The sequence below is a fragment of the Copadichromis virginalis genome, linkage group LG23 (assembly GCF_057382275.1).
Source record: "Copadichromis virginalis isolate Kocher_CV1m ecotype Utaka linkage group LG23, C_Virginalis_male_GT1.1, whole genome shotgun sequence".
NCBI classification, from domain to species: domain Eukaryota; kingdom Metazoa; phylum Chordata; class Actinopteri; order Cichliformes; family Cichlidae; genus Copadichromis; species Copadichromis virginalis.
The window spans coordinates 12471528-12497438 of record NC_140639.1 but is presented as its reverse complement, the minus strand read 5'-3'; the positions used below and the strand labels follow the sequence as shown (position 1 = coordinate 12497438).

The window sequence follows — 25911 nt, the reverse complement described above, 5'->3', positions numbered from 1 at the left end:
TCCAGCTTAAAAAGGAACCTTGTTGGGGCACCTATTTCTTTAATAGTAGAAATCCGAGTCCTAATAAGAGCACCCTTTGCTCTTTCGTGAAGAAACTTGCTCAAAGCCTTCCTCCTGCTGTCCCAGGTATTATTTGTATTATCTGTCCCACTTATAATCTCAGTCTCTAGCCTCTTGAGCTCTCGTTCTAAGTCCTCAAAGTAGTCTTTAACAGTAGCCGTTGCATGTGATGTGTATTGGTGACAAAAAAGCTTAATCTGTGTTTTCCCCACCTCCCACTATTGAGCCAAATTGCAAAAGTCCGTTTTCCTTTGTTTCCAGTGGCACCAGAAATCAGAAAAACCAACAGGTGAAATCTCTGCTTTAACTAGTCTACTATTATACATCTGGTTGATATACAGGGAGTGCAGAATTATTAGGCAAGTTGTATTTTTGAGGAATAATTTTATTATTGAACAACAACCATGTTCTCAATGAACCCAAAAAACTCATTAATATCAAAGCTGAATGTTTTTGGAAGTAGTTTTTAGTTTGTTTTTAGTTTGAGCTATTTTAGGGGGATATCTGTGTGTGCAGGTGACTATTACTGTGCATAATTATTAGGCAACTTAACAAAAAACAAATATATACCCATTTCAATTATTTATTTTTACCAGTGAAACCAATATAACATCTCCACATTCACAAATATACATTTCTGACATTCAAAAACAAAACAAAAACAAATCAGCGACCAATATAGCCACCTTTCTTTGCAAGGACACTCAAAAGCCTGCCATCCATGGATTCTGTCAGTGTTTTGATCTGTTCACCATCAACATTGCGTGCAGCAGCAACCACAGCCTCCCAGACACTGTTCAGAGAGGTGTACTGTTTTCCCTCCTTGTAAATCTCACATTTGATGATGGACCACAGGTTCCCAATGGGGTTCAGATCAGGTGAACAAGGAGGCCATGTCATTAGTTTTTGTTCTTTTATACCCTTTCTTGCCAGCCACGCTGTGGAGTACTTGGACGCGTGTGATGGAGCATTGTCCTGCATGAAAATCATGTTTTTCTTGAAGGATGCAGACTTCTTGCTGTACCACTGCTTGAAGAAGGTGTCTTCCAGAAACTGGCAGTGGGACTGGGAGTTGAGCTTGACTCCATCCTCAACCCGAAAAGGCCCCACAAGCTCATCTTTGATGATACCAGCCCAAACCAGTACTCCACCTCCACCTTGCTGGCGTCTGAGTCGGACTGGAGCTCTCTGCCCTTTACCAATCCAGCCACGGGCCCATCCATCTGGCCCATCAAGACTCACTCTCGTTTCATCAGTCCATAAAACCTTAGAAAAACCAGTCTTGAGATATTTCTTGGCCCGGTCTTGACGTTTCAGCTTGTGTGTCTTGTTCAGTGGTGGTCGTCTTTCAGCCTTTCTTACCTTGGCCATGTCTCTGAGTATTGCACACCTTGTGCTTTTGGGCACTCCAGTGATGTTGCAGCTCTGAAATATGGCCAAACTGGTGGCAAGTGGCATCTTGGCAGCTGCACGCTTGACTTTTCTCAGTTCATGGGCAGTTATTTTGCGCCTTGGTTGTTCCACACGCTTCTTGCAACCCTGTTGACTATTTTGAATGAAACGCTTGATTGTTCGATGACCACGCTTCAGAAGCTTTGCAATTTTGAGACTGCTGCATCCCTCTGCAAGATATCTCACTATTTTTGACTTTTCTGAGCCTGTCAAGTCCTTCTTTTGACCCATTTTGCCAAAGGAAAGGAAGTTGCCTAATAATTATGCACACCTGATATAGGGTGTTGATGTCATTAGACCACACCCCTTCTCATTACAGAGATGCACATCACCTAATATGCTTAATTGGTGGTAGGCTTTCGAGCCTATACAGCTTGGAGTAAGACAACATGCATGAAGAGGATGATGTGGACAAAATACTCATTTGCCTAATAATTCTGCACTCCCTGTATAATCTATCAAGCCGAGCTGCCTTCACATTGCTCTCAGAAACTTTTACATATGTATACTGTCTGGTTGTGGGATGGAGCTTTCTCCACACATCAGTCAAATCATTCTGAAGAATGATTGTAGACAAAAGTGAGCCCGAAGGTGGGTGAGGCCCTCCTGTGTTTCTGTCAACTGAAGGGTGGGTTGTGCAATTCCAGTCCCCTCCCACCACTATTATTGAACCACTATTTAATTTTGATAACTCATCATTAATTTTATGAAGTAATCGCACACAACCCGCAGCTGAGTTATGGGCGTATACATTCATAAAAGCAAAAGATATTCCCTTAATGGTTGCTTTTACTACCCGTGCCCTTCCCTGCTCTATCTCACAGACAGAAACATGTGACAGTTGAAGGTACCTAGAAAATAAAATTGCTACACCCGCATTGAGGTTAGTACCATAACTTAAAAAAGCCTGCCCATTCCAACTCGTTCCCGATTCTGTCTCATTATCTATAGTGCTATGTGTTTCCTGCAAAAAGAACACATCAATGTTTTTGTTCTTGCTAAGGCCCACCTGTTCACCAACAGCTAGCAGAACCTGCTCCACGGTGTACTGCTGGGATGCCACCACCCTGGCCCCATGTCTAATAGACAGGGGAGGCGAACCCTCACTGGGGAGGGACGCCATGACTCAAGGTAAAACTGGCCAATTAACTAAAATTCTTCATTTCACACAACACAATGAAATAAACTTGCCTTACCTTTTAACCACCCATAAAGCCCAAAGTTTTCCGGAAAAAACAGTCCAAACGTCCCAAACTCACTCAGCCGCTCCACGCACTCACCAAACACCTTCACACACCCATTCACTCACACTCCCAGCATGCAGTGCAGGAAGGAGAGGAGAGGAGAGAAGCCAGATGGAAAAATGAGGCAATCATTTTCCCCCTGACTATCTGAATAAATAGATTTGCTTGTGTTCTATTAATGAGGTTCATATGGGTTAGCATGCATCATATTTCTGCCACTCTGAATATGGTTTATTAGCAGCCGCTGCATTTTGGATCTCATTTCAACAGCCAAATATATTCAGTGGGTGGTGATATATTAAGAGTTTTCATAGAGACAATATTTCAATCTGTTGTTCTTGTTTCAGATGGGATCACTTTTACCCATCCATGCACCACTCTTTGTGCCCCTCTACAAGCATAAATACAGCCGAACAGCACATGTACGGTATTTACAGTTTTACTGACCCTTGTACAACAATGGTTTCTCCACTGAAGGGTAAAATGTCATAAAAGTCACTGATCTATTCATTGATTTGGACCTCTTTTTGCCTCGCTGCCTAAAGTGTCTGTAACGTGGATATGTGCCTTCATGACTGCGGATGCGCTGACCCTCATTACAATATTTAACCACTATAGCCTAAATGATCGCATGAAAGACAAACAGCAGCAACGTGTATGCAGGTTGTGATCTTTCAAGTCTCTGACAGCGTTAATGGTGCCTTACCTGTCCCAGTTACCCCAAAAATAATCGTGTCAAACTGCGTCCCCCAATTAAACCCCTCAGTCACTCACACTACCATTTAATTCGTATTGCTCATTAGCTTGAACTTGACGCAATACCCAGACTGTTACACGTTGTTGTTTTGGCTTTGTTTGTTTGTTTGTTTCTTAAATGGGCGAGGGTAGCAGAAGGGAATGGTTCCATTTTGGTGCTTGTTTTTCTCTCTTTTTCACTCTCTCTGGGCTTGTTGTTGGTTTACTTGACAAACGCTTGCCCCATCTCTGAATAAGAAACAAGTATTTTGCATTACAATCACAAACGCGATTTATTTGTTAATGTGTAATGCATAGGGCATTGCGAATAAATTAATAGCAACCACAACACTGGCAAACAAAAGAGAAACATGAACTCCATTTAAATGTGATTCTGTGCTCTTTAATGTATGGCTTAATAAGAATTTGCAGGCCACAGGCGAAAAAGCTTTAACAACTCCATAATTGGAATCCAAACACGTACAAATTGCCAGCGCTGCGTTGCATACCAAGTGCAAAAGTGTGAGTGGGGGGGAGCATGATGAAATTGTTTGAAATACAACAAAAAGCCACTGTAATCAGAGCCTGCTGACACAGCAATGGGGGAAGCCTTCCCACTGCGAGGAGATGATCCTCTGCATCATCTGACAGAAACCTAAAACAGCTTTGTCTAAAACATTGATTTCAGCTGCAAAGAGAAGAGATTCCTCTTCTCCTCTCGTCTTTCCCAGCTTCTCATCTCCATCAGCAGCTCCCCGTGTCTGGTCTCCCATTTCTTAATGATATATTTTTAAGTGGGGTACGTGTGTACTGGGAAATAAGGCCGAGTCTCTCCATCTCCTCTGCACTGAATTGGCATGTAATTAAAGAGTGTTACATGGGAGAGAGGGAGGGAGCGCGTGAGGCAGAGGGAGAACGGAAGACAGTAAGTAAGAAGTGCGTTCCTGCTCAGTCGTAGAAATCACGAGTGTATGTCCACGGGGTCTGTGAGACACAGGAGGCACTCCTGCTGTGCCATCCTTTAGTGCTCTTTAGGTCTATTTGGCAATGAAATACATTCCTGAAGTCCTGCAAAAGCACACATATGTTTCCTTTATGGTGTAAAGAATAATAAGTAGCTCAAATGTAGAAACACTCAAAAAAATTCACACACCTAAATAAAAAATAATTTTAAAAAGATAGTAAAATATTACTGAGATATTACTGAGAATACTATGGCTGGATTGGTTCCTTGACCAGCTATCTGTTTACTCTTTCAGAAATATTGTTTTAAATTAGTCAGCCAGAAATACTCTGACCAGTAGTGATTCCTTTGAAAACACTTCCAAAAAAAAAAAAAAAAAAAAAAAAAAAAAAAAAGAAAACTGCTGTTACTTCATTGGCCATTTAAAATACTTATTTTTGGCTATTGTTATTGGTAGTGGCATTAAAGTTGTGTATCAAGAAAATTCCCCCACCAAACCCCCAAAACAAAGTCTTTGAGGATATTTTTTCAATTTACTGTTTTAGAGAAAATTCAAGTTTATTCAAGTTTGTCATCTAGAATTAATAATTCAGTCTCAGCAAACAGACTTTTCCTGGTAAATATGATTTCGAAATATGTCTCTTTGTTATTGTAGGTCTTTACCTTGCAATATAAAGCGCCTTGAGGAAACTGTCGTTGTGATTTGGCGCGGTATAAATAAAACTGAAATGATTTGAATTTACAGTTTGCTTTATTTGTTTTACTCCCTCAGCTAACATAATTATAATAACCTGGTGCAGAATTGTAACTGGTCTAAGTGCAAGTTGAAGTATAATACTTGGAGTATTATTGCATTGTGCCTTCCTTCTTCTATACAAAATGAAAAGTTTCTCAATTTGGTACATTTCTGTCTGGATATATGCAGCTTTTTCATGTTTGGCTCTTTTGTTTTATTATGATTATGTTTAATTTTTGTGGGTTCTTTTTTTTAAAGTTTGACCTAAAATAGCTCCCAAATTTAAGTCACATCCCCTTATTTTATTTTATTTTTTTATCATTTGTTAGAATTTTTGCTGAATGTTTCTATGAGTCTGGAACTTTTACTTAAAGTGTTTGTTTCCGTCTTTTGTAATTTTCACAATCTCAGCATTTAGTAATTTGCACTGCCACTCTGGTAGCTGCTGGTAAGCTGAATACGAGCACCCTACTTCTACATAGGCAGTGGGCATAAAATGCGTACTGCAGAATCGTCAAATATGAATGCAATTCCGAGGAGACAGGCCCGGTTTAAACCACAACCTCTCTCTTTTAAACTCCACCTTTCATACCCTCTTTTCTCCATCTCCTTGCCCCAGAGGAGCCAAGCTGCCCCAGTGTAATGAAAAAGTGTGAACTTGCTCTCACTGTGGCATTTCCTTGGCCAGAAAGTGTGAAGGTAGCAGAAACTGAGCCAATCCTGGCACCAGCCTTGTCTGCTCGCTCACACATCATTTGCACTCTTTGGAAAACGCTATCACTGTGGCTAGATTACTTGCTTACTTCATTTACTGCCATGCAGGGCTCTAAGGGAACTGAGAGCCTTTCAGAAGGGTCGGTAGCTGAAACGCACATCATCGGCGTGGATGAAACGTGATTATGACCCGAATCATCGCCAGTCGGTTAGGCGGGAGGCTCTATGGCACAGATTGACCACGAGGGGGGTAATCAGTCTGGTCTCATAGAATCTTTTAGTTTATCTAATCATTTTCTTATCTTTGAAAAAAACACAACCACACTTCTTGATCTGTTTACACACAACAATCATGTCAATACTTAGGGCGAAGGCTGAAAGAGGGCAAAGAAAAACAGCTAGCGATGGCAGGGACCTTTCAAAACAGTCTCAGTCATTGTTCTGACAACAACATTTTTGCTGCCCCAGCTTAATAATGAGCCTCATAATGATATTGTAATAAAAGCAGTAGCCTTCTTTAACCTGTAAACCTTAATTATGTCAGACATTCACCTTCCATAGCACCAGAAACTGTGCACAGTAAACATCTCCTAACCCTGAATCCTCGTGCACTCTTCCATCACTCCTCCACTAATAACTGTAACCCTTCATCTCTGCTGCACCCAGCTCCAAAATCCTTTTCCATTTCCTCCTTCACTAACCCTCCCATCACACCTTCACTATGAGCTGGGGGAGGATGAACACTGCAGAGCACTGAGGAGCATCGGTGTCTATCATGAAGGCAACAAATAGCCCCTGCACCCTCGTGGTATCCTCTCTGACCCCTGAGTAGAAGAACCTCAGCCATTGATTTGTTGCTACTTGCTCACATAGACTACACTATAGCCTCCAAGAAGCGGTCAAACAGATCCATAGGCAGAACCTCCCAAAGGATTTCGTGTGTGTGTGTGTGTGTGTGTGTGCATTCATGTATTTGTGTGTACATGTGATATATTGCCTAATGAGTGTGACAATTACATTTAATTCTTTCTGAAATGCTCAGTATATGTTTCATGATCAATACAGGGAAATAGAAACCATCACAGCAATGCAGGCACGCACTGTATACTGATACCTTCACAGTCACTTACTAGAATAAGTGTTGCTTAAGTGGTACTTCATATATATTCCAGCTGGTAAGTCATGACTGACTATCTTTCTATGACAGAATAACTGTATAAATGTGTTAAAACTATCATTGTGAACTATAGCCGTAAATAAAGCAGACATACAAAGTGTTTTTGAGAGTTAAAAAGTTCAACGTACTACAACACATCAATAGTTCATTCCCTAATAAACCATAAATAATTAAAACTGACATGTCAAATCATTGTCACGAACTTGTATTTGTTTGTTTATAATCACAAACTATCTGAAAATGTTGTTCACATTAATTATAAGTCTTATTATAATAATGCCTCAGTTATAATATATTTAATTATGCAATGTGTGTTGCAATTAAACACTTTAATTGTCACTAGACTTCTTGTTGCAGAATTGTAAGGTTGGCAGTAAGATTATGCAAGGCTCCTTTGTATGTTTACTATCATGCATTCCAATACATTTTTAAATTGAGAAAATGAATCACATTTTTATGAACATATAATAGAGGTTAAAGCTCAAACTCAGAACAACCTATCTGGAGATTGTTGTGACATTTAGATAAATGTACTTTTCTTTGTGGATGCAAATATTCAGCCGTCTCCTTAATGTTATCCAACTATTTAATAAAAGCAAAGGAAAGACTCCTACAATCAGTTGCAAGCATAAACACAGGGATTGCTAGCAGCGGGAAAGTCTCAACTCACAGAGACTTTGGAAGAGAAACCTCATAAATCCTTCAATTATCAGCTTGTTATATTTGCTATTAAGTGAACTTGTGCCAATTGTAGATGTCCATGTTATATTTGATCTGCATGTTGGCAAACATACTTATGACATATACACGTATTAGCATTAAAAAGGAATTTCCAACAACCACTTTATAAAGTTGGCACCAAATGCAGGTTTTGTTGGTGACATGGCAGATTGCAACCAGCAGCCCGTCCCCAGAATTGGCCAGAATCCCTGATATTTGGCTGGATAACACTTATGATACAGCACTTTGGCATCCTCCACTGTTCTATAGCCTTTAAAGTAAGTCTTGACTTTTGTAGACTCTCTGAGTACATCATCCCTCTTTTGCTATTAAAGCCATGGTCCAATCTATAAATAGTAGTCCAGTGCCCTGCATCCCTGATGAGCAAGCTAATTGACACTGTTAATGGATAGAGTTTCACAGAGCTGTAAATAATGTGTAGGTTCACACTTACTGCCTCCTGCCGTGTTACTTCTGGGAGGGCAACAAGAGTTTACCTGCCAAGTCCCGTCTCTCCAGCCTGTCATCCCTGCTTCCCTCCCTGAGCCAAGTCTGCTCCGGCCAAGGAAATCAATAACTCTATGTGCCCCCACCCCACCTCCCTCTGCCCGAGTCAAAGTCAGAAAACTGCATCCTCTTCATGTACTCTAACAACCTCTTGAAAGAGGAAAACAGGACTACAAGAAAGGAAACCATAAAATCCCTTTCATTTTGGCCCACACCGTTTGTATTTAAAGTTTCCCTTTAATGTATGGCATATTTGATGCAATATTACTAAAAATGCATGTCCTCTGTCTAAAACTAAAAGGCATTTAAACCTCTGAGACAGCTCAATTGATCATAGCAAAGCCACAATCATAGATGACTGGCAGCTGCAAACTGACTATGGACTAAGAGACAGATCAGGTTCTCAGTCACTTTGATTTTACAAATTGAAAGGTACCTTAAAAGACATCGCTTCAAAGGCACGGAGGTTGCTTGGATGGACTGTTTGAAAGAGGGATGAGAAAGACAGACATGCAAGGAGAGCAAAAAACACTACCTGGTGAAATCATTCACACATTCATTCTCTATCAGTATACCGCTGTACATGGGCAACCTAATGAAATGAGATACACTTGATTTATCCCACATTGGAAAATTAATTTGTTAATGTGAAGTAAGTATAAAATGTGTCCAATACTGTATCTGTCCTTGTGGCAGTGAAGCTGAATCAGTCTCTTAGAGAAGGTGCTCCGTTGCATGTCCAGCAAGTGGTGCCGGAGGTAGTCACGATGCAATCAGTGACCTCCTCTTCGAGACTGATGTATATACACAAGCCTTTATAAAGACGCTGGTAATGAATACTGTTTTTTTATTTTCCATCTTTCAAAAGCTCATTTTCACTTATACCCTGCTTGCCAACAATATAATTTGTGTCATTGTCCTAACTTTTATTTATTTATCTCATATCACCACTGCAGCTGGAGGAGACAATTAATTAACACTAATGGTGTGACTAACAAGCAGACACCGGGGTGTTAATTGTCTCGATGTACTGTATTTCCTGGTAACCACATTAAATGGATAGATAGATAGATAGATAGATAGATAGATAGATAGATAGATAGATAGATAGATAGATAGATAGATAGATAGATAGATAGATAGATAGATAGATAGATAGATAGATAGATAGATAGATAGATAGATAGATAGATAGATAGATAGATAGATAGATAGATAGATAGATAGATAGATAGATAGATAGATAGATAGATAGATAGATAGTCTTTTTTAATTAAGCCAGATCTACCGTTGTACAGTGTACCACAGATCAGATGCCATAATGGAACTCATATAAAGTCCATATACTTTGCTTATTCTACAAAATTAATATTTGATCACCAGAAAAGTAACACAAATTCTGTCTCTCATCTTTCTATTCTGGCATGCAATTTGCTTGTATCAAACACACACAAAAAATGGATGCGATACATCTCTAGTACAAAGCCTCTGACCAGTTTATGTCACTGGCAATAGAGCACAGAGACTGTTGGCTGCGGCATCACTCCTTAAGTGAGAAAGATGGATGGAAGGAGCGTGGAGAGAGATGGCTGAGCGATGGAAGAGACGGGGTGTGAGGGGAGGCATGGAAAGGCGCTGGAAACGAGGCCTGCAGTCGCCCACAGATGCTCCCTCTGTCTCTCCCTCCTTTTGAGCACAGTACGGGAGCAGTCTTTTGGGGAGGCTGGCAGGCAATCAGTGATGCCATGCCAGCAGTGCAGCGATGGCAGCTTAACCTATTTTCGGAAATACCACAGAATATCTATTTATAACCGTGCTGAGCCACATGTATCTTCACACATCCCTCATGGACTTGAGCATTCTTAGACATTTTCCAATCTAAAATGTGCCTTCCTTAAATTTCAAGGATTGCTTAATATCTGTGGAAAACAAGGTCTGCTAATAGTTCTGCTTATCCCCACTTAGGGTGGCAAACTACCATATTATTCACGCTGTCAAAATACTAACATTTTTCGCATAATATATTTTGTCATTAATTATAAACAGTTTTGCTGTTACTGCTTGCATTCTAATCATAAAATAAGAAATCACCTCTGGACAGCACAGAATTAACATTACAAGTAGCAGTGGTATTATTGAATTACATATTACTAGTGTTACTAGAGGGATTTTCTCATGTCAGCAGCTTTCAGGTGATTATTTTATCTGCCAAGCTTGGCCTCTGCTCCTCCTCAATCCATCCCATCCACTGTTGCCCAAACGGCAAACAGCCTGTCAGAGGCATCCTCCATGTCCCAAGCTGAACCATCACTCTGCTCTCCCAGCGCCTTGGGATAAAAGCTGCCATTTGTTTCTGCATCTCTGACAAACACTTATCCATCTGTCCATACATCCATTGTTCTGTGCCATGTGTCTGTCTGTCATTTGCCTCGTGAGCCCCGCTTCATACATGTTCCATCCTAACTGTGCAAATGCTCTCTGTCACACCGGGCTGTATGACAGTGGGGGGGGATTAGGTGAGAGTACCAAGTCCAGTATCCACAAAGCTTTGTGTTCACGTGCACTCTCAGGCAGATTCGTGTAAGACATAAATGCATTGTTCATTCACACCAATATCAAGGACTCGACGATTTGGCAATCAGAGAAATGTGACAGCTTGACTAATCTGTGATTGTTTTTTGTCCAAAACACGGGGGCTAGCAAGCCCTCCAAGGGCACGGTACTATAAGACAAGACAAATAACTTATTATTTTCCAGGCTTGTACAAGGCTTTATCGCATGAGTTCTCCTGAACCATTCCAAAATGGAGAGGGATTATCACAAAACATTGCATTAAAATCTCCTCTCTCCCCTCTCCCTTGTTATTTCATTTTCCTTCTAAAATGAATCTGTGCCCAGCCAGGCTCAAACACAACATTAAAGAGCTCATGCTATTCTAACAGAAACCACCAACCCCCTCCTCCTCGCGCTCTCCCTTTTCCGCCCTCTGTGCCTTTATAACCCCCCTCCCCCCTCATAAGAGTACACTCTGCTCTGTAGGCAATGGCACTCTGCAAAGCTGCCCATTCAAAATAGATAGTCTAAATAGAGGGAGATAGAAGCCTAAGAAAATAGCTCTGACCTTTGAGCCTGAGCAGGAAGGCAGCGCGCTTCTGCCAACTCTACCTTTAGAAAAGAAATGTGTCCACAAAACAGCCAAAAATAATTCAACTCAAAAATCTTCCATTTAAAATTTCTGGAAAAAGCCAGTAGCGCAAATTAAAATCGCCTTCCATCTCGCATCGATTATTATTATAGGTTGTCATCAAAACAGTCAACTTACCAATATAACTTTTTAAAACACCATGGCATCACCACCATCCCTTGAAACACAAACACTGTCCAGAAAATGTAGAATGAAGGACCAAAGAGCTTTATTTACTTGAGTTAATGAAATGCAAAAACATTAGAGGTTTTATTAATGAGTTAGACCTCACTGCTCATTTTCCCATCTCTGTTCCCATTCTGGGCACCCATTTACAGCAAACACATTCCACAAAGGTCATGGTGTAACAGCACTTCCAACAAACTGAAAGTATAATATACTGCAAGCAATAATGAATGTTGCATTGGTGCAGGAAATCAATCCATCTGAAAGGCTCTCCTGGGCAGGTATTAAAGGAGAGGGAATCGGAGACGGAATAAAAGTCAGGTGAGCCTGGTGAGCAGATACAAACCTCCAGCAGAGCGCAGCCTTGTTGCCATCTAAGATTGCCAATCTGCTTGGGAAACCAACAGAAAAGAGCAGGAGAGAGAGGGAGGCAGCACTCCTCATCCTGAAGTCAAGGCCCATAGCGCCTGTCAGTACCCGTTGAGCTGCTGCATCTTTTATGAGGAAAGCCCTGTTGCTTATTACAATATTTACAGACGTTTAAAGATTGCGAGGCAAGTGTTGTTACTGCATTAGCTTGGCTCGGTGGCCTTCGCTCACTAGACTCTGACAGGAGATTTTATTCTAGATTTGTTCAATCGAATCACTGCACAAAACTACACAGAGACCGAGAATTGTTTTTCAGGTGACTCAGAGGTCACACGCACAGCTGGAACGGAGTGTAGCTTTCATGGCATTTATGATATTGGTTCATTTCATTAGTAAATAGGCAATAATGTCAAAAGGAATAAGTTCCAAAGCTGTCTATTAAATCTGTAATATTAACACAGTTCGGTCTTTCTGTACAGTCCATGTCGTATCTACAGCTCTGTTTATGGATGTAAGCGAATTTTTCCCATCTGTTTCCCCAGGAGGGATGCTGTCCTACAGCAGTGCCGTGATCTTTGACACTTTCCATAAGGCACACGTAATATGAAAATGTGTGCATGTACTTCCATAATATCAAAGGAAGAAAGCAGCTTTAACAAACCAACGGTTGGTTTAACCAGTGCTGTTGCCTTTAAGCTCCATCTTCATAAAGGAAAACTGGAATGTATAGTTCTGGTTTGATGAATATGCTTTGTTCCAACTAGCTGTGCTTCCTTCCTTCTTTATTCTTTGAGGAGCACAGCTTACAGAGAAACCCTATCCATCAGACTGCTTCAGACGAAGGAAAAAATAAAAACTTGAATAAATATTTCATTAGATTATTCTGTGATTTAATGTGCTTCTGCTTGCTGGGGTCTATGGCAATATCTCCATTTATAAATGCATTAACACAGTAATACTCAACACAAGCTTAGTATTGATATCCAGGCAGCCTTACTCGGCAGAATGGAGCAACCTAGGGATTTTTTTTTGTCTATGCGTCTACCTGTTGTGCTAAATTATACATTTCCTCTCTGATCTGAGTGCATTGTGGAAACTCACATGATATAATCTACCCAACTGCACTTTTAATTAAAGAATTTGATATAGCAAGCAACATAACAGGCACAATGCATAAAAGGAACACTGGTTCTGGATATATGCAAGTGCATATATGCATGTATGTATTTGTTCTGCATGTGCTAGTCAAAGGTAATTAGAGCCAAAGGGAGAAGTTTTCATAGTCTGTGATAAATTCAACATCAGGAAATCCTCTACTTATTAATACCAATTGGGCGACAATAATTGGCAGGCCATCGACAGCGTGGGCAGAATTAATCATTTGAAGAGGCAGGCTAGACTGAATTTTTAATTGGCAGAGGCAGCCACTGTTTAGGGAGGCAACCAGCTGATCACCCAAGAGACTGCTGCTTCAGACAATGCACATTTGCTAATCCTCTTGAGTCAAGTTATTATGGCCATGCATTATTATCACGCTTTACAAACTAATTCCATGTTTTCCCTCTCGGATTACCAAGGGGAAAAAACAGCTGCATAAGAAAAGAGGAAATAAACACAGAGAGCACAATGTGGATGAAATGAAAATCCAAAAAATCCAAATGACAGAATAAGCACAATGGCTACGAATGCACAACACTTAGTATAATGAAAATAGCATGTGCGCATGTGTGTATGTGCGTGTGTTCCTCTGTCCATCGATGTCTTTGTTAGTGTGAATGTGCCACTTTGAGGGTGCTTGCCCAGTGTTTCCATCAGGATGCGTACCCCATAATCCTTTTTCTGCTTAATAACGTGATTAACTATAAAATAACCTCATCAAGGATCACTGACACATTAGAGTTTGATTTTGTATTGTTAATTGTGCAACAAGGCTTCATTACATCCTAACTCATTTAATTTGACTGAACTATGCTTATCTAAAACTAATTAGCGGTTTGTACGTTAAAATTCAGGGTAAATAATGACATGAGAAATGCATTTGGAATCATATTTTTAGCATTTTTGCTAGATCAGAAGGAGAGGATTATCCAGCTACATTTAAACAAGATTTTTTGTTTAGTAAAATGCAAAAAAAAAAAAAAATTTATAATGCACAATGAACAGATATAAAGGTTCACTGGATATTTTTAAGGGATTTCACTTTGTTGAAAGGCTCTTTTGAGTTTTGCATTTCAAACTGACAAGAGAACTGAGGAGGTTGATCATACAGAGTCTCACCGAAAGCAAGCAGTACATCTCAATTACACATTTTCCTACTTCTTCTACTTTACCACCAGGGCAAGAATGATGTAATACATTGATGATAATATAATGCTACGAGGAAATCTAACAAAAAACCTTTTCAAATGAATTACAATGTAGTTAAGCAGTTTATCACTGTATTAATTGACAAAATAATTGCTAATTATGACATATCAAATTTATGGCCTAGACAAATGTCAAATATTTCACTTGAATTATATACATGTCTACCAAAGATCAGTGTTTTTGTATGCGTAATGGAAATGTGCTGTTTATGTTATGTGGAAAGCCTAAATTGTTTTTTCCCTGATAGCACGGTAAGGTGACATCATTCAGGACCCAAAATACTGCCATCACTGTAACATGGGTGAAATGACATTTTAGTATATGCATGAACACAAGCACAAAAACACACACATCCAAAGCAAACCAGATCAGTGCAATACTGAAGAAATGACTTCCACAACAATAACATCAACTTTACGACCGTCATAAAATATGTGGCAAACATTATTATTATTATTATATACTGTAACTGTATCCTGGTTTGAAACCCTCACAAAGACTTGTATTAATTATTCTGAAGGAGATGGGGACGACCTTTGTAGCAGAAACAAATTTAATATCTTGCGATGGTGACTTGATGCATGACACGACAGGGTTTGTAATGTTTACTGTCATACATTATCATTTGTCTTTTCTAAATGTCACTGTAATAAAAGGCTTATCTCCTGTGCTTACATCCTTCACACATCTGCATCTGCTCTGCGAAATGAAGAATCCACGTGTGGAAAAAAACAAAGAAAAGGGTTTTTTATAACTGTGGATTTGACTAAATGATAGTCGAGGCCATTGCATGCTTTTGTTTGTGACTTCTACGTGTCAGCAATGAAATCACCATAAATGTTCTCCAAATGCATTAAGTATGCAATTGCCCTTTTGTCGTTATATGAATAAGATGTTGCAAACTTTGTGGACAGTGCACTGGCCTGACCGTTACAATGAAACTAACAGTGATCACAGTGCTTGTAGTCAAAGCCTGAATGTCACTGATCAGCTAAACCAGTGCAGCTCTGGGGTTATGCACTTCAGGTCTAAATTAAAGGTTGGGTGAGGGTTCACGGGTCATGACGATGACAATGATGACGTCTGCACTGCTTGAATCTAGGGGATGGGGGGTGCGGGGTATGAGGGGGGGCTGTATCGTGAAATGCTTTTCCCACCCAGGCAGTGATCTATATTCTTGCTAGCCAACTTCATTATGGAAGATGGAAGTTGTCAGTGTATGTATAGTGACCTGAGTGGATTTACACCCTCTGCTTCCATTTCAGCAGAAGCATCACTGCCCACTCTCCGTGGCGACGTCCGTCATCTTGTGACAGTTCGTGCGCCCTTTGGAGACGTTGTAGAATTGAACTGATTTCGCCGTGTCGCGTTTGCACCCAGCCCGCTCTATTTGCACATGGGGAGATGTTAAAGAAAGCATATGGATGAATAAATGATGCCGCCCCTCCGCAAAAGATGGGACTGGCAAGAGGAGGCTGTTGAAAAATGCATCCTTTCCGAGCGCCTCTGCCCCACTTAGGAGCGTGTTAAGGAAACACTCAAAGGCAATAAAATGAAGAATTGTTCCTCGTGTTCAAAACACTCAAAATATGTGCAAATCTTTCTTTTTGTGGTCATAATAAATACTGAAATTTAGAGATAGAAATACAAAAGCGCGTCAAACCAATCTGATAATTACTAAAAAGCTAAAAACTTGCCTTACGCACAAAAAAAGCAACTGGAGCAAAATGCCAAACCTCATGAATGTTATACAGAAATATGAGCAGTGATGAGCATAACGATACAGATTATTTGGGGGATTGACAGCTGAGCGATTAAGCCCGATTAAACATGAAAATAAAAGTGACAAAAATCCGCATTTCACTACAAATCAGTTCAGTACGTACAGATACTAATAAGCAGATATTAAGCTTCATATGGGCCTCTCAGCCATTCGAGGGGCGACACATTACCTTTGTGCATGCCGGTGTATCGGTCCTTGAGAACTGTCAGTTCGTGGATTTTCCCAAACTGTTCAAACAGGGGTTTCAGGTCTTTTTCTTCCAAGTTCCGCGGTATCTGCCCGATAAACAGTTTAATGGCATCTTGGTCTTTCATGTTGCCGCTCTCCGGATGAATTGAAATGGGTTCTGACCCGTTCATGGGTTTCGGAAATGTGATCTGAGGGTACTGGTGCTGATGTGGGATAAGTAGTAGTGGTTGTTGGGTCGGTGGTGCCCCCGGTCCGGTGAAAACCAGGCTGGAGTGAGAGGGCTGGGGCTGCTGTGGATGGTGCTGCCTTCTTGTTTCAGTCTGAGTGAATCTGGCCATTCTGAGCTGGGAGCAGAGTGGATAATAATGACAACACACACACACACTGTGAGAGAGCAAGCACTCAGCTGGAAACCAGGCTGACTTTCTATCCGACACACAACACACACGCACACACAGCGAGGAAGAGGGGGTTGATAGTGGTGAAATAAGCGCGCAGAAGCGATATGAGACACTATAGAGCGACACCCAGTGGTGTTTATGATGTACTCGAACTCAAAAAAGACTTCTTTCGGCTGCTTCCTTTAGGGGTCGCCACAGCGGATCATCTGCCTATGTTCCCTATCCCATCATTCTCCTCTGTCACATCAACCCTCTGCATGTCCTCCCTCACTACATCCACGAACCTTCTCTGAGGTTTTCATATTTTCCATCTTTTCCTCCTGCCTGGAAGATCCATATTCAACATCCACTGTCCAAAATCCTTCCTCTCCACATGTGCAAACCGTCTCACCCTTTTCTTTCTCACTTTGTCTCCAAACAGCTCACCGTGATCTGTCCCTCTGATGTACTAATTTCTAATTTTGTCCATTCTGGTTCCTCCCACTGAAAATCTTAACATTTTTAGCTCTGCCTCCTCCATAAATTACAGCAGGTCTCACTATCATCTTGCAAACCTTCCCTTTCTTTGCTGCTATGCTTCTGTCACAAATCTCGCCCTGCCTGCACTCTCTTCTTCACCTCTCTTGTCCACTGTCTGTCACTTTGGATGGCTGACCCCAAGTATTTACACTCCTCCACCTTGACTATCAATAATCCACCTTTCCACCAGTCTCCCTCATATATCCACACGTGTAGTCAGTCTTGCTTCTACTCAATTAAATTCCTTTTCTCTCCAGAGCATACCTCCACCTGTCGAGGCTCTCTTCCACATGTTCCCTACTCTCTTGTGGCCCCACGTAGCTGGGTTCAGCTCAACTCAGGAAAGACATTTTGGCAAAAAAAAAAAAAAAACAGAACAAAAAAAAAATGAAAACATTAAAGATGGATTTGCTTTTGTTTTGTTTTCAATTACTGTCAAGACTGAAGGCAAAACCTTTACTTTAGTGAAAGTAGCAGCACAAAGAAAATTACTCAAGAGATTATTTCCCACAGCTGACATTCACAGTGGGGAAAACACAGGTGTTAGCAATTACAATAATGACAGCTCTGTTCTGTTTAAGCGCCCCAGTATGCAAGTCTGCAGCAGAATAGCCCGACTATTTACGCTCGCATATTTCTAGCTGTAATTTATAAAATGTCTTCTCTTAAAGTTTGATCACATTTTAAAATTTTAAATGTGGAAGCCAGCTGTCAATCTCTCAGTGTGTAAACAATGAATGAACCCTCTGGTGTCCACAACACTGTTTTGTCTTTAAAGGACCATCAGGAGGGGTAAAGAACACATTTATTTCTTTTTTCTCTAAATTAAAACAGCTGAAGGTTAAACAGTGCTATGGTGCAGGCCATTACCATGTATTTGAATTAATGGCACTGTAACAGTATCCAAAGGTTGTTCTTAAATCAAATAATCAAAGATTGGCTTTTTAGTAAGACATTCCATTTTTCTGTTTCTGTGCCTACAAAGTTATCACAGCACAGAAAAGCTCAGCAGAACTTTTGTTCTAATTAAAATGTACCTTTAGAAGATTGCCATTTCATTTGGCTAATTTGGGTTCCCGAATCTTAATATTAGGTGTCTGAGCTGAAAAAGGATTTCTGCACTGAGCAAAGACTGTGGATTTTTTCCCCCCTTCATTTACTTGCTCTGAAAGAGATCACTTTACAGCCGGTGCTGAGAGGAGGAATGAATGCAGGGATCAATAACACTTTCAACGCTTTCATTGTAAGTTGCATGTACAGTTTTAATGAGCATGCGAGTATTGTAGAGAGAGCGTGGAAAGATACAGACCCTCTTCTTCAATAGCCAATTTTCAGCAAATAAAATGACAAAATATCAACTACTGTAGACAAATAAGTGAGCATTGAACTTCTTGTTCTTCCTCACCACAACGAATTCATAATACAACATCCAAAAGACAGAATTTTATGATTAATCTTTGAAAGAATAGTAACCACAAGGAAACTAGGCAAAGAGCTTTTTGTTGGATCAACATACAGAGCAATAATATCAGCTTGTTGATATGGAATAGAATAGCTCTTTATTGTCATTGCACATATACAACAAAACTGTTGATACAAAATCTGTGATCTGTGTGCAGCCGGGCTTGTTGTCACGGCTTACATGGAAACTTAAAGGATTTTACTTCACCTGTGCTTTTCAAAGTTAAAATGCTGGCTGTAAAAACAGTTTATTGTCATCAGATTGAGTCGAGAGACCAACAAGCATTAACTACAATTAAGAGACTTACCATATTTTTTTCAAATAGCATGCAGACTAATCCCCCAAGAGGGGATTTATTTGCATCATTTGCTTTCTCTTTGCAGACTCTGTCAATAGCACTCAAATCCTTCGTGAAAATGAAACGCTGAACAAAAGAACGCCAGCAACAAAACTAATGCAAAACAGAGTAGGTAGTTTTGCAACTTAGCCACAAACCATCCTTTAAATAAAACACATCTGCAGGACAGATTTCTAATTACAGCCTATTTAACAGTGGGTTAAATGAAGTGATATACTGTCTGTGACAGCAGGCTCAAGGCTGCGAGGTGAATCGATACTGCTGGCTGTTGCTGCTGCTGCTTCTCTCACCGTGGAGGAACGGCACCACAGGGGTGCTCTCCCAGAACTTTAACTTCTGAATATCTGCATCACTGTGTAAGTGAACCGCCTTCAGCAGCCCCTGTTGTTTTGAATTCCGCGGCGCACCTGAAAAGCTAGGCGAGTCTCACTTCCGAAGGGCCTAACGTGCAGCAGAAACAGACTGGTCAACAAAGTTCAGCGTTGAGAAGTTTGGAGAAAAAACATGGGCTACAAAGAGAAGACGGCTGTTTTCTCTGGGAGAGAAGTGGAGGTCATTTCAACTTTATTGAATTCTGCTCGTATAATTTATTTTTGCAAAGTTCAATAAGCGCAAGTATAGAGAGAAAGACGTAAGCTGGCAGGGGTACACATTGACACATACCAGTCAATAAAACGGCGGGTGGTGACTACATAGACACAAGGCATTTTGAAAAATTAATGTTACTCTTTGAAGCAGTAGGTCCCAGAACACCATGTAAGTTAGAGTTGCTGAAGCTGCTGTTTGTTTTCAATTTGCGCACCACAGTCAAAGTCTTATTTTATGCTCCACTCATAGTGTTATTAATTTATTGATTAAAAGAGGCAGGGTTCTCTGGCCATCTGAATGGGAGTTGGCAGGGACAGGAATCGAAGTAGATGTGTTTGGCATATGGCTCAGCGTGTCAGCCCACTTACATCTGCAGTGGGGAAACAAACAGGGACACAATACAGCTCATATTGAATAAGGGTAGTGAGCTGTCATGGCTCGGGCTCAGTGGCCTCTGAGGGAGGCTGAGTGGCTATTTTTAGGGATATGGTCAGCGCAGGGGGAGGGGTATTGAGAACTTCCACTTCATGGTTTTTTATTGACCAATGCCATTAGCGTTTTACCAGGCTGACGGCAGAGACAAGAAATCAATAAAGGTCACACTATTTGTGCAAACTAAAAAGTTACATACAATTTAACTTGCTGGCTTTTATTTTGCTGCTTGTTAACCAGTCTGGATCTTGAGAGGGAGGCAGCCTAGCTTGAGCTGTTCAGCTTGGGAAGTCTTTGAGGCCCGAGGGAGACAAAGGCAGCTCTGGGAGTCATTTTGCATTCTGCGAGCTCTTGTAGACGTACAGTCAAGACAGACATACTCCTACACTCATAAACACACACGCCACCCAATTATCCAAATTCAGCATTGTTCTCCAGATTGACTAACTCGCTTGCATAATAAGCAAACACCGTCCATGTGAAAGCGCACTTTAAAACGCTGCATGCTGTCTTGTTATGAGTTGATGTTGGTGAGCGAATTAGGAACTTGACATCACAAAGTGCGCAACACTTTGCTGTCAAGAGACAGCTCCTCTCTGCTCGGGCTGGCTTGGTGATTGCAGTTGTGGGTAAGCGGCAAGAGTAAGATGTGTCCCCCGGTGCCTAATTCATCGTTGCATTCTGGTTATGCATTGCAAAGCACGCTTGTTCAGCTGTAAGATGTTTTTCGAGAAAATTAGGGTGTGATGTGATGATGGTGTATCACACTTGAGACAGTTTTATGGACCAGTGACTTAACAGGCTGATGAGATGTGATAAGAGCTGGTTGAACTGCGGAGCTGGGGTGATGCACCTTTCTTTACAAGCCTTAGATCCCTGGAATGAAAGTAGCTTAGAGCTGTTTGATATTAACCAGTTATTCCAACAAAGAAGGACATTTTTTTTTTGTGGTTTTGGTTCTGTTGCAATCATTAAAAGGGTCATCTGTGTCAAATAGCCATCCATTCACTTACTTTACTGTTCATCTTACCAGGTTTACACTGGGATATTTTTGCAGACACTGGGCGAAGGTGGAGTTCTCACATCCAACTAACACAGAGAGAAATACCACACAAATTTAGAAATGCAACCTAACATGCATGTTAGTGGACGTCAGGAGGGAACTGGAGAACAGCCACGCACCCACAGGGAGAACATGTAAACTTTCCACCAAAAAGGCTTTAGCCAGCCACAAGGTCGAAGCCAGCAAGTATTTCCTCACTGCGAGGGGACAGGCCTAACTACTGCGGCACCGTTCTGACTGTGTGTCAAACGAGATCAGGAAAATAAGCTTAAATGTGTAAATAATTGAAACAGTGATATATTTTTTAAGATCTAAAGTAGAGATAAGTGCTACTTCACTACATCTGTTTGCTCTAATAAAACTCCACAACCCGAAATGACAAAATAGTAAAGACTTGCACATGAATTCTACAATCTCGGTGAGCATACATAATTATCCAACAGAGTCAATTTAAAAAGCAGCCGAAGAGTACACACCAATTTCCTTTTTTCATTTCCAGTTAAGAAAGGCCAGGAGTGTAATCATTAGGAAAAAGAAGGAAATGAGATGCCTCTTGGAGCCGTGCTTACAGTAACTAGCTGTCTAAATAATAATTACATCAACCTCCCTTAACTCTCTGTAGAATGAGCAATATAATTTTTAAGGGGACCTCAGATTTAAACTGCACCCAGGGGGTGTTTTTATTTATATTTCATTCTAATTGTCCCTGCTTACTTTCCGTGTTTTTACTCTGGTTGGTTGGTAGCAGTTCATTTTGGCACTAAACAGATCCAGTTTGTGGTTTCCTCCAGCTGAATTGGAGGAACTGCTTGTACTTTGTCCATGGAGGAAGTGAAGCAGACTGTTTTCTCCTGCACCAGTCTCTTGCTGTGCATTATATGTGTTGACGGATAAGAGAAGGGACAATCATTGAAAATAATTTTGACATATTGTAGATTAATTTTATCACCCAAAATTGCTTCCCGGAGAATCCTGTCACCCACTGTGACTGCAGTTTTGTTGCAGAGGAGAGAAATAGTCAGCCTGCAGAGCAATCATGTCTCCTAATCTGAGTCACTGCTGTGATCTGAGTAGCCTCAACAGCTACCTCAATTTCAAGATTGCCTGGACTGCTGCTGTTTTAGTATTGATACAATTATCGCTAGAAAAACATCATTAGATCAGCAGATTACATGGTGTTCAAGCTGCTTTTCCACAACCTCGGGTCAGCGGTGACCATTTTATTTGTATGCAGAACTGCCCATTTTGCAAGCAGATCTGCCCTTCCTATGTGTGTGTATATGATAAGTATATTTGCCTGGAAAGAGAAAATCCCTGCAATGTTACAAGTAAATCATTGCAATATTGAAACAGGTAAAATGGTGCACCAAGGTTTATGTATGAAAGTGTTTCCAAACACCCTTTTTAAAAAAAGAAAATACAAATCTGTACCAGAACAGTAGAAATTACAGACACTATAAACAACATTTTATAAATCCTTATAAAAGTTGGTCATTGTGATTTAAAAGAAGTTGACAGTTTCTTTATACTCATTTATAGGGCATTATTTCAAGGGAATTTCCACCAAAACAAAATGACATGTAACAAATGATCACCGACTCTAGTCCCAGTTTATACTTGCACATTATAACCACAAGGTGGCAGTCGTGGTCCACTTCGTGCTCCCCTCTGATCCCAGTCATTTGAGGACACCCATGTCTAAATAATGACTAACCTATGATAAATTATTGATACTTCCCCTAAAGCTGTGTTAGGAAAGCCAAAAAAGCAAATCTTAGTAGCTGGCTCTGTATTTTGGCGTCCTTCGTTAGCTGATTACTTCTCTGCTTTGGCACAGTCCGTGCGGAGGCTTTTGCACAACTTTTATGTCAGGGAGCTTCTATTTGGTAACAGTAGGGGAGACCGGGGATAGTTGTAACATTTTTGACATTTCTGTCTGTAAAGTGGAGCTCTTTTAAGGTAGTGGATTCAAAATGGAATGCAAAGTATTTACATGTCTCTGCTATCAAATAGTGCAGCTATTTTCTCTGCAGCGCAATTACTCATTGCATGGTATGGTGAAATGTTACAATTAACCCCATAGTCTGGGTTAGTTGTAACATATCCCACACTATGAAATGTAACACAATGAAATAAGGGTACTGACAAAACATTAACATGTAATCTTTTTTATTCAACACATGAATGCACTTAGAGCCATTTATGTAGCTGTGTGTGTGTGACAGAATGCAGAAATCTAGCTTTTGAACCATATTCCAACCCCCCAAAAAAGACAAATTATGGAATTTTCTGCAACTGAATATTTCATTAATTTAGGTTGGTCTTCCTTGATTTTGGCCTCATTGGCTCAGTGGGCATTGTAACCTACAACTCTTGCACCAACTTTTGAACATAACAATGAAGCTGAAAAAATGTAGTTGTGCACCAGCATCACAATTCCATTACTTTTTTCATGGCTTACCTTGGTGTGGTTTGCAAAGTGCTTCAGAAAGATGAGGAAATCTGTTTCTTGCACCCATCCTGATTTATTTCCACTACCACTACTTCCTACTGGTCCATCTCTGACAAAGTGGCCTGTATTATGTATGCGTGGGAACACAAACAGTGGAGAAATTGTGTTGCCAATGGCATTAACCACATGTACTAAGACCAGTGAACCTTTCTCTGATGTCATTGCCCCAACTTGTTTAATATAAGTTAAAGTAATAGTGCGGTAAGTTGTAATAGGGCTGTTCGATATAACGATATATACCGGATGACGATATAAAAGCGTCTATCGTTTCATTTTACGCTACCGTTTGTTTCGTGGTGTCGCAAAATAAACGGTTTACGGCAATATTTTTTCATCGTTTTGATGGTCACTGTAGTGGCTATATAAATTTCTTAAAGTTCTCTCTTTCTCTTATATTTAATATAACCACACTACAGACGGACAAGCGCCTGTTTTTATGCGTTGTGGTTAGCAACAATGACGGTCACACCATCGCATGTCCGCTTGTTTATGTTCCACATAAACCTTTCACAATAAAGCTCAAGATCCTGTTTAGACTTTTCAAAATAAACTGAATCACGTGAAAGAGCAGATTATTTACGGATGAGAAGTAAAAAAGAGCTGCCAGGTGCTAAAAAATTAACCTTAGACTCAAACGTTAGTACGGAGCCCCACAGGGGACATGGGAGAAAAAAAAATTAAGACAGACTTTTGCGAGATCTCGCAAAACTATCTCGGGATCTCGCAAAAGTTTTGCGAGATCTCGCAAAACAAACTCGGGATCTCGCAAAACTTTTAGTCGCATTCTTCGGACGCCGGCTCGAAGCCGACCGGGAGGTCGAGGCACGATGTGCCGGGAAAGCAGTGTTCCTCCCGGCTGTAGTAGGTCTTGACCTCCCGTTAGCTTCGAGCTAATGCGGCTAAAACTTTTGCGAGATCTCGCAAAACTTTTGCGAGATCCTGTGTTTGTTTTGCGAGATCTCGCAAAAGTTTTGCGAGATCCCGAGATAGTTTTGCGAGATCTCGCAAAAGTCCGTCTTAATTTTTTTTTCTCCCATGTCCCCTGCTGGGCTCCGTAAGAACAGGCTTTTCCCCGCAGCACACCGTGTAATAAACACTCACAAAGAAAACGGTGGCTGTTACAACTTATGTCTAAAAATGTATAGTTTCACTCGACTCCAGCTACATGACATGCAGCAGGAAACACTTCCCGCAAGACGAGCTGCACGAGATTCACAGAATTTACAGAAAATGTTACATTTTTGTGATTTATATCGTTATCGGACTATAGAATTCTTATATCGGGATATGAGATTTTGGTCATATCATACAGCCCTAAGTTGTAACATTTGCATTATTGTTACACCTAACCCAGACTGTTGCTGTTACAACTGACCCAGACTCCTATAGCCATGAACTAGCTAAGATTACAGCCAACGGCTAAAATATTAGCATTAAAGACATACACAGAATTTATCCCCATAGACATACAAATAACATAATTTAAGTTTGATGAGTTTAACTGCAGAGCAGAAAATGGTATTAAAAATTGAAATAAAGTTTTAAAAAAAAACTTACTTTTTAGCATACAAATTACTTTTTTTCTTCTTAAATTGTCTGTGTTTGACAAAATGTGCTGATTTTTCACATGTGATAGAAGAACTGAATTGGGCATGTACAGGATGAATCACATCATTTGACCCTGATTGGAGAAATTGTGTTACAACTGACCCACATTACAACTATCTCTGGTCTCCCCTACTACGCAACATATTTTGAGGAATATACTGTAACTGCCGAGCCAATGTTGAGGGCTTCGAGTCAGTCAGTTTCAATTTCTTGGTAGGCCTAGCTAACAACATTAAAAATAATAAGACATGTTTGAAAAGATTCTGCAACACTCTCAAAGTGAACTAAGCTACTACAAAGGTTTCTTCGGACTACTAAAAATGTGCTACTACGTGGACGGATAATAGAAGTTAATGTTGTTTCATTTTTATAACTTTTACAGCTGTTTTTGTGCTGTTAGGTTTGTCCAAACTGATAAAAGGCTGCTTCAGAGCAACTGAAAGCTGTTTAGGTTTCAGAGAGACAGGTTTTTAAAAAAAGTGACCCAAAAACTCATTAACTGACTGTATGGCTTTTCAGCTTTTAGTGTCTTTGTTCAGTCACATTGTTCAACAATGCTCGACACTATATTCCTTGATGAT

At 40.4% G+C, this 25911-nt stretch overlaps 1 protein-coding gene across 8 annotated transcripts in view; it reads right to left on the bottom strand.

The window, feature by feature from the left end:
- Positions 1-16780, bottom strand: part of celf5a (cugbp, Elav-like family member 5a) — a 193211-nt gene extending 176431 nt beyond the window's left edge. For all 8 annotated transcript variants that reach the window (XM_085449579.1, XM_085449582.1, XM_085449580.1 and 5 more), the window contains exon 1: positions 16368-16780. In XM_085449579.1, coding sequence (XP_085305705.1) covers positions 16368-16725 — 358 coding nt within the window. In that variant the 5' untranslated portion in view covers positions 16726-16780. The remainder of the gene's footprint in view (positions 1-16367) is intronic.
- Between the last annotated feature and the right edge of the window lie 9131 nt (positions 16781-25911).